The sequence below is a fragment of the Accipiter gentilis genome, chromosome 26 (assembly GCF_929443795.1).
Source record: "Accipiter gentilis chromosome 26, bAccGen1.1, whole genome shotgun sequence".
Taxonomy (NCBI): Eukaryota; Metazoa; Chordata; class Aves; order Accipitriformes; family Accipitridae; genus Astur; species Astur gentilis.
The window spans coordinates 16,160,564-16,170,399 of NC_064905.1; the positions used below are offsets into that span (position 1 = coordinate 16,160,564).

Sequence of the window (9,836 nt, forward strand, 5' to 3'; positions counted from 1 at the left end):
TGCTTAAGGAGCCATTATAGCAAGGCTGGAATCAGGCAAGATGGGATCACGCAGCGATGGTATCTGGGCAGAAACAAGCCAAGATCTTGGTCTATTCCCACTACAGTCAGTGACTCCCCAGGGCTATGGGAAGGGATATGGGAAAACCGTAAGCTCAAATCCAAGCATCTCAGGCTAATGTCGGGCGCACATGCTCAACAGAGGTTTGATACCAGGCTCTGCCCAAGACAGTCTCACCACTGCCCTGATCCTCCCATCAGAGGGTCTCCCCGCAGTGAGCTGTATCACAGGGACAGGGCTAGTTTGCAGTGGCCGAGGGGAGGAACTGCTCCCAGTGATGCCCACCCTTGTGTCACTGCCCTACACCCATGTCCTAGCTTCCAGCACAGCAGGGCTGCACCCTGTAACACCCGGTCTATCAAGATAGATACTGTTTGCACTTTGGCCCTTCCTTGGGGCAGAGGGGTGCTTTCCAGGCTGCTGCGTGGGGCAGAAGCTCCTCCTGCAGCTTTGTGCTCTTTGGGGCCGTTGCCAAAGCCCACACCCTGCCCAGCAAGTAAGTGAGGACAGAGGAGGGAGCACACCTCCTCCTGCCCTGCCCGCAGCCTCTGGGAATGAGATTCCCAGCCCTGTCGACTCAGCAGCTGCCTAGTTCAGGTGAACTTGTTTGACACGAGATGCATCTATACTGAACAGTTAACCTGGCTGGCACTCACTTCCCAGCCTTACCCTTGAGACCCTCTGCACAGAAAAACCCCTCTGGCTGGGCTGGAAGGGGCTCAAAGCCCATGAGGTGAAAACTCATCTCTGCTTTAAGGCAAGGCATCACCTTCTTGCTTCACAGAGAGCATACAATGGGAGGAAGGAGGAAAATAAAATCACTCCCTCACTAATAATCAGCCAGTGCCCTTCCCATAGTTTCCTTTCAAGGTGATCAACTTCACCTGCAAATGGCCCAACTGCCCAGGGAAGAGCCTGTGGGACACAGCCACAGGCAGAAACATGCAGGACACTGCTTCAGGGAAGGGGTTGCTCAAGGGACATTTAGTTTGTGTGGTTATCCTGGGTGCTTGGCTTCCTTTGAGCATTGTGGGCTCGCTCCTGGAGACCACAGGCACGCAGCGTGAGTTTATGCAAAGCTCTGCCCTGGGATCTCAGGCATGGGATTACATGCACAGGCAAAGACACGTCTGTGCAAGCGAGCCCGGGTAAGCCACGTGGCCGCGTGAGAACGCATCTGTGCAGAAAGGGTCAAAGCCAGACAAGCCACCACATCAGCCGCAGCACTCAGGACCACAGGTGCAAACACATGTGAACCCCCGCATCCAGGAACACGTGTGTTTGGGCACACGCAGCCCTACGGGCAATGTCCAGCACCTGCTGTGCGAGTGGCAGCACGTCCTTGTTGTACAACCACTAACACACGTGAGAACAGGTCTATATTTGTTCACCCTGTGTTCTAAAGCAGGGATGTTTAGCTTGTGGATGAGTAGCAAAGACTTTTCAAGCATGCTGCAAGGTGGAAGCTCCGAATTTCCCGCATGGCACCACCAGCCGAGTGACTAGCAGGAGCTCAGCACAGCCAGGGACGTTCCCATGCTTTGGGCTACACTAAACAGCAGCCAAAAATGCAAAGAGCAGCAGCCCCCTCCAAGTCCCCGGCTATGCCGGGTTTCTCTCTGGCTGTGGGCAGACACCTCCTGTAGGCAAGAGAAACCCGGCATGTTGAGACAGGCGCTTCATACCACGAGAACTTGCAGGACCAAAGACATTGGAGAACAATAAGTTACAGAGGATTGCATTTAGCAGAGTCAGAAACTGTGAATCAGCCAGCCAGGCTTCCCTTCCTTTAATCTGAATTTGTCCCCCAGCTTCTCCATGCAATAAAGCTGTGCCCTGAACACATTCCTGGCAGGAGAGGGTCTGTGTCAAAGAGAGGACAGGCTTGACCTGTTGCTTAAATAGCTGTCCAGTGCCATTGCCTTGCTCCAGAGTGACCACCCAGCCTCCAGGTCCTGCAACGTACCCACCAGCCCTCCATGGGTGGCTTGGGTGTCCCACAGCACCTGCTGCGGCAGCAAGTACCTATGCTTAGGTATCCGGATTGAGCCCCCTGTGCTCGACCAGCCATCAGCACCAGGCTCTTCTCCTCCCTGTTCTTGCTAGTTCTTCTATACGGATATGGTCTCTGTATGGCACTCTTTCACCCTCTCCAGGTTACACCTGCATCTGTCCCGGGCTGTTTTCTGGTGAGCACTGTGAGCTAGGGGACAGTCCCTGCGAGTCCAAGCCCTGCCTGCACGGGGGAACCTGCAGCCTCTCTGCCACCGGCTACTCCTGCCACTGCCCTGACTGGTACCTGGGCGAAAGGTAAGGTCTGGGAAGGCTTCGGGACAAGCCATCGCCCATGGTGGGCTGAAAACGTGATCTCTACCAACGAGCATTGCACATTTCTGGAGCTCAGCAGATCCAGACACTCTGGGATGAATTGCAAATTGCACGTAGCTGAACATTGCAGCAGGGAAGCGTCTGAAGGCAGAGCTGAGCAGACCAGGACATAAATAGCTCTGCCATCGTGTGGTCATTGCCCCTCTGTGCCCATCTTCTCTGAGCAGCAGGAAAAAAAATAAGAAAAATCTCTCCTCACAGGTGCTTTGAATGCCTGCAGATGCTATGCTTGGTGCAGGTTCAAAGCCTCTCCTTGCAGTGTGAGCTGAGCTTGGCAGGGGTGGGGGCACCCTGGCAGCAGCAGGGTACGGGCAGGCACTGCACTGGGTGGCAAGAGGATGCCCCAAGGCTGGCACAGTTGCGAGCTGCCCCCTCTTTCAGTCTCTGGGACACCCACCCTGGGTGCTAAAGGGGCTGTTTCTGCCCAGGACCCGCTCTGCAGGGCTCACCCAAGGGGAGTATCTGTGCCAGGTCACAGCTGCAATTCATCCAGTTCAAAGCTGAGCTCAGGACAGTGGGCTACACCGAAAAGCAGGTGCAGGATGCCATTCCCCCTCTCCTGTCAGGTAGCCTAAGGATCCCCGTTATCACGAGGTGTCAGAGTGTTTGGCTTTGGCCCTGAACCCTATGGCTCATATCGCTTTGAAGTTCCCACCATCAGTGTTACGGCTTGGATACATTTCCCATATATGAAATGTCAGTGCACGCTTGGAAATATCTGCAGCTAGAGGATTAACCCAGGCCCAGAGGCTGCTCTGCCGCTCAGCATTACCCTCTGCAACCAGGCACGCCCTCCAAGCCCCCTGCCCTGCCTCCAGCCCCGCCAGATGAGAGATGCCCAGCACAGGCTCAAACAGCATCACGTCCAGTTCATCCTTCTGCCTTAGCCGTTTAGCCAGGATGAACACTGATTTGAATCAATGCAAAGGCAGAAATCGTTCGTGCAACTCTTGGAATAAAAGTATCTAGCTGAGCATTAGGTGGCAGTGCAATATCTGAAATCACCAGTCGTCCAGCCAGAGCCTGCGGGTGCTTGTTGCACACACCAGTTCACACATCCTAACACACTAAGAAACAAGAGGACCCCAAATCTCAGAGTTTGTTCTATAACAAGAAAAAAAAAGGAAGGAAAGCCCACAAAGCATTGCATATTCCCCCTAGCACAGGGAGATAATTACTGTTGGAAGGCAAGGTCCCCTGTACTGCTGGGGAACGTTTAGGTTGTGTGGGGTAGAGCAGGACAGAGAATCAAAAATTCAGTCTCAGTTCCACAGATGCTCCATTAAATGCCAAAAAAGCCTCTCCAACAAGGATGCCCATTCACCACTTCTTAGGCTAGGTGTTCCCCAAATGTTTGCTGCAACCTGCAAACATCCGCAGATCATTCCGAGACCCCACAGAGCCTGGAGGACATATGAGACTTCATAAGAGGTTAAGACATCTCAGAGTGACCCTGGGCTCCCTAATTTAACATGATGGGAGCATCTCTCTATGCAGTGTTAGCCCTAGAAATTCCAAATACTCCTCTGAGGCAGGAAGCCCCTCATTTTAATTTGTTGCACGTGACTGAAAAATAAGACCATCCTATAAAATATGGTCCCCTGAAAAGCATCATTTTGTACTCCAGGATCACAGTCCTCTACCAGGAGAGGCAGGTAGCACAAGTCTAGCAAGGGAGGGAGCGAAGACCAGGACGGAGCATCCTTGGCTGGTGTAAGCCATAGTCCTGAACAGGATGACGCAGTTTTAGCTACATCCCCAGGCTGACGGCGTTTGTCTCCAACCTTTCCTCCCCACAGGTGCGAGAAGCTGGCCGAGGAGTGCAAAGACAACCCATGCCGAAACGCCGGGCGCTGCGTGAGCAACCAGGGCTCCGTCCGCTGCATCTGCCCGTCGGATTACCAGGGGGACTACTGCACGCAGCCCATCATTACCCCCGCCATCGTGCCCACGCAGTGGGCGGTGGGCCCCGAGGAGATTGCGGAGATCGTAGCCGGCGTGCTGGGGGTGGTCATCCTGGCCGTGGCCTTTGTGTTCATCCGCAAGCGCTACCGCCAGCGGTCCAAAGCCCACAAGCCCGTGGCTCGGGAGGACCCTGACCTGCTCACCAAGAGCGAGTTCTCCAAGAGCGTGGGTGTGGGCACCCAAGCCGTGCCACCCATCGAGCTCAACATCCTCAGTGACACGGCACACAACAACCTAGACCGGGCCACGCCGGAGCAGCGCAAACCTACCAGCAGCCCCGAATTCGTCACCTTCAACTCAGCCAACACCCCAAAGCACCGGGGAACCATCGTGTGCAGCGTGGCACCCAACCTGCCCCCCGCTGCACCCCCCTCCAACTCCGACAATGAGTCCTTCATCAAGTGCACCTGGGCCAGGGAAGAGATGGGTCAGTAGCCAAAGCTTTTTCTTGCTCTTATACATCCCTCTTCCCCTTGTGAAGTGGATCTAAGGTTTGCAAACATGAGGGACCAACAGTGTTGGTTAAAGCCAAGCGAAGCATGGGCAAACACTGCCTGAGTCCTGCTATAGGTCCTTTATTGGCTTTTCCCTCCCTGCTCACCAGTACATCCCAATTCTCAGCTTTAACCTGCTCAGTCTTGTACACAATCAGCAGGGAAATCATTAATGCGTAGCCTGGCTTCCCACATGTCCTGGGTCAAAAGACCCCATAAAAGAGAATAATGAAGCTAAGGGGAAAAAATTAAGGTCCTAAAAGCCAGCGTGAGTTTTAGCGATGGCATCTGCATCATTGCTTCTAGGCAGAGGGATCACACCCTCAGGGGAACACCTTGCTTGTCTCCGGACAGCAAGGTTACTGCTTTCTCTCCACGCAGGAGTTCATCACCAAAGTACACAGTTAGAAGAGAGTTCACAAGAGTAACTACAGGGAAAGGGAGAGATCCAGTGGATCACTTGCTCTGCCCCCATCCCTTCATCATGCAAGCTCTTTGCATCCGAATGGCATGACGCAGCGTGTCTTTTGGGTGCCAGAGTAGGGGATGTCTGAAGGCTGGTGGGAACACTGCCCGGGCACAGCCAGGGGTGCCCTCAGGTACCTTCAATTCCCAAAGAAGCAACTACATCTCCCCTGTTCCTATGTCTCCTCTCTCCCCTGGTCTGCCACGTCTCCTGCAGGCTCAGAGTCTTACAGAAGGAATTAGCGGGAGGGCAAGAGAGGGGAAACAACAGCTTGAACCACAGCTAACGCAACTCTGTTTTGTTCCAGTCTACCCAGCAGAAACGACCTACTGGCCTCCCCGGTACCTGTCATCAGACGTCCAGGAATATTCCCACTACGAAATCATTCAAGGGCCTCCTCCGTCCTCCTCCCACCCTCCTCTCCCCCCGCCGCCCCCTCCACCGGCAGATGCGGAGCCAGTCGCTCTTTACGGGGGCTTTCCCTTCCCGCTGGACCAGAGCAACAAGCGGGCCCCCATCCCACCCCGCTACAGCAACCAGAACCTGGAGGACTTCTTGCCGCTCGGCCCCGTGGACATGGGAGCCTCCCAATGCCAGAACGAATATACGGCCATCAGCTACTATCCAGCCCAACTGGTGCAGGGCGAGGGTGTCCCGTACCAGCCCGACCCCGGCTACAAGCGGGTGAGCATGCGCCTGAGCGTGGCCCAGCCCTCCTACGCGGACTGCGAGGTGGGCCACCAGCCCAGCATCCGAGCCCAGCCCCTTCCACCCCCCAACTACGAGGGCTCCGACATGGTGGAGAGCGACTACGGGAGCTGCGAGGAGGTGATGTTTTAACGGGGGAGCTCGTTCTCGAGATGAGAAGAGAAGCGCGTCTCCACGCGGAACAGCGCGCAGGGGGCTGGCACGTGCCGCTGAAGGGAGGCTTACGTGTCGTTCCCCCCCCCCAGCTTGCAACATCTCCCCCTGCACGGCTGGGTTGTAATTTGGCTGGATCTTTCCCCCTGCTGCCCTCCACGGCGTTCCTGCTGCAAACAGAGGGGAAACGCTCCAGCCACTGCCGGGACATGGAGGATGCTCCTGGGATGCCAATGACTAACCTGCCTCCTTGCCAAGGAGACTTCCTCCAACACGGCGCGGGACCGCAGCATGCCACCTCCTCCCACCCCGGGCTCCCTGGTCACACGGACGATGAGGAGGAGGAGGAGGGCAAGCACTGCAGGCATGGCAGCAGTTGTGGTGGAGAAGGTGCGAAAGGACTAGCGATGCACAGCCTGGGAGTGTCCCAGGTGGGATAGCAGAGGCTCCCTGCCCCCAGCTCTGGCTCCGAGGGCTTGCATCAAGCCAAGAGTTTGCCCAGTGGAATGGATCAGCTGGTGCAAACCCTCTTCCATGTCTGCTCCCCAATGCAGGGAGAAAGATGAGGGAACGCAGCTGGTCCCATCAGTACATCCCTCACTTGGCCAACAGAAGTCCAAGGAAAAAAAAAAAAAAAAAAAAAAAAATAGAGTCCATTTCTGTAGAAAAACCGAGCAACAAGCTTCATCACACCAGGAGCCACCCACAGACTCAAACAGGGCAGCTAGCAACAAAGCAAGACCCCTGCCCAGCCGGGCTGTGCTCGCAGGAGCGAGGGAGACCCTTCCCCGAGGATGTGAGTACAGACACGTCCCCGTGGCTGTCATGGTCCCATGCTGAATGCAGTGGTACGTGGTCCTGCCACGCAGCTGGGGCTTCCCGGTGTATCCCAGAAAGACTGGCCAGCACCACGTGGCATCTCCTACCTGAGTCAGGGCACCAAGGCTATTGAGCGTGGGTTTGCCTGTATGTCCTTGTGCTTGGAAATGTATCGTTTCTTTGTGAGAGGTTTTCTTTGGTTGGTTGTTTGATGTAACTTTTTTGTTGTTGATTTTTGGAAAGTATTAAAAGAGTTTGGATTTTTTTACTATCATGATTTTATCTGATAACTCAAGGATTCCCTTATAAACAGGACATCCCTGCCTAGCTCCAGCCAAGGGCAACCCAGGGAGTAACAACTTATTTTGGACACCAGCACCCCCAGCCTCTTGAGCCTTCAGAGAGCTACCAAGACAGCAAGTTCAATGCATCTTTGAGGATCCTACAAGAGCCAGAGGAAGGAGGCAAACCCACGGTAGCCTGCCTTGCTTTGGGAAGGCAAGAGCTTCTTGTATCTGTTAGCTCAGCAGCAAAAGGACCCAAATCCAAGCCCTGCCTCGATTCCCAACCCCAGCCAAACACCCCTGGGAAAACAGAAGTTCATCTCATTTCTGAAAGTAAAGCCACAGCCCTTAAGGAGATGACTATCACCCAGTTAATCTGGAAAACACACCTGACTCAAGCATATCTGCAGAGAGTTCCCTAAAACACCCAGCACGGGCCCTGTGGGACACAGCAGCCAGTCCCAGCACCTGTAGACCCTACCCACAGCCCCACTCCCCTGCCCGAGCATCCCCTGGGCATCAGGGCTGCTTGCCGCTCCTCCGGCACCCACCAGCCACCCCCACAGCCCCGCGAAGCTCTGCCCTGTTTTACCTCTCAAAGTTCTCATGCACTTTGACAGGTTTTTTCACCAAAAACCGCAGGCTCGTCACTGCTGTCACTCCCCCACGCTCACCAGGCAGTCTCCTCTGGAAGGGCTCGCCGTCAGCTGGAGAGCACGATCCATCTCACAGTTCCCCCAGCAACAGCTGATGACATCACTAAAGCTCAGCAATGCTTTCAGTGTCAGTGATGTCATTAGCTATCACCATGGAGACAGCAAAGGGAGGACCGGGGAAGCAATGCTTCCAAGGGCCAACATCTGCAGGGGGCAAAATGCTGTGGGGGCCAAGTGACCCCACCAGTGACCGACGAGGGGGGACCGCCCCAGCCCAGGGCAGTGCCTCAGTGTCCCCTACCCGGGGGAAAGGCAGGACCCCAGCCACACCAATAGTTGGGTCCACGTTGGTACAACAGACCCCTGGACAGCAGAGAGGGCAGGTATGGAACAACGTGTCGGCTCTGTCCTCCTGATAGCAGAGGGCTGGCCAGCCGTAGGGACTCCTTCGCTTGTGTTTGCAACAAGTGCGTGAGATAAATGTTCCCACCTCCCTCTGTCTCCAGCCACCTGTGTTGCGTGTGCACCTGTGACCACAAAGGAAGGTAAGTTTTGCACAACCTTTTGAATGGATTTTATGGCCAGGGATCACAAGTGAGCCTAAGCCACAGCTGGCCTTCAAAGAGATCCACATGCCATTTTGGAAAACCTCCCTCCTAATCCTGTACTATTTGTTCTGCAGCAGAACAACCACCACAAGGCAATGGGAGGTTGTAAGCACAAAATCCTGTTTGCAGACATGGAAGAAAGTATTTTGACCCCCAGATAACCTGCCCCAACCCTCTTTGCTATCTTTTCCCGTTGCTACTGCATCCTGCTCACCCCACAGCACAACATGAGGCCTCACGCTCAGCTGGCGGCAGCAGCAGCTAGAAGGGCAAGACACATCTTCCAAGGTTTTCAGAGAATCGTGCAGGACAGAGCACCTTCTTATCTTTCCCTTGCCACACTGTGCCCAGAAATGCATATATGTTGGCTGCACGCAAGCATCTAGCAGTTACGCCATGGCCCAGATGGCAATGGAGAAATACTGGCAAAACACTGTTATTCAACAGCCCTGTCGGGAAGATGCCAGCATGCTACGCTAGGGCAAGGGAGTAGCACAACGGTGCATATCAGCCCATCCTGTGCATCTGTAAGTGTATTATACAGCAGTTGAAAGGAAATACAGGCAGTACAAGTGGGAACACCTCAGAGCACTAACACACAGGGGCAGGAGGGCAGATCACGCAATTTCTTGCTCACAACGAGGAGCAAAGCATCATCCGGGAGCCCCGAACCACTGTTTGGGTGCAATAGGTGGATGCACGCAGAGGTTTGCTTCAGACTCCCCAGACGTGTTCCTAGCCAAGGAGGAAGCCACATTTTCCCCCCATGGCAGCCAAGCACCTATAGCCGATGGGGTGGGACAGCCTCCACCACAAATTCATGCTGGCCCAGTTTACCTGTTCCTCATTTGTTGCTCCTAAGAGCAAAGACACGCGGGATCTCCTGTTTGCTCATTCTCCCCAGACCAGAATAAAACAGAAATAATTTCTTGAAATGCTCTCGTTGCATTTTTGCTGCAGCAGCACTAGGAACACACCAGGGTTGTGCCTGGGAGGTTCAGAAGGACCTGTCCGTACAGCAGCACTCCCAGGCACCAGTGAAGCGATATCTCCCAGTCTTAAAAACCCACCACACGCCCACAGCCCCCAACTTCATCAGTATTACGCTTCCCACCAACCCCATCCCAGAAACTCCCAGTGCTTACTGACCCAAGCTTCAATTTTTTGGCTTTTTCTCAACTGCTGGGTGCCTTAGTGCTGAACTGGGGGAGGGCACACAAGAAAGGGCACAACCA

At 54.6% G+C, this 9,836-nt stretch overlaps 1 protein-coding gene across 1 annotated transcript in view; it reads left to right on the forward strand.

The window, feature by feature from the left end:
* Positions 1-7,245, forward strand: part of FAT2 (FAT atypical cadherin 2) — a 59,694-nt gene extending 52,449 nt beyond the window's left edge. Inside the window, exons 22-24 of the mRNA XM_049829807.1 lie at positions 2,217-2,370; positions 4,248-4,840; positions 5,681-7,245. Coding sequence (XP_049685764.1) covers positions 2,217-2,370; positions 4,248-4,840; positions 5,681-6,213 — 1,280 coding nt within the window. The 3' untranslated portion in view covers positions 6,214-7,245. The remainder of the gene's footprint in view (positions 1-2,216; positions 2,371-4,247; positions 4,841-5,680) is intronic.
* Positions 7,246-9,836: the final 2,591 nt, after the last annotated feature.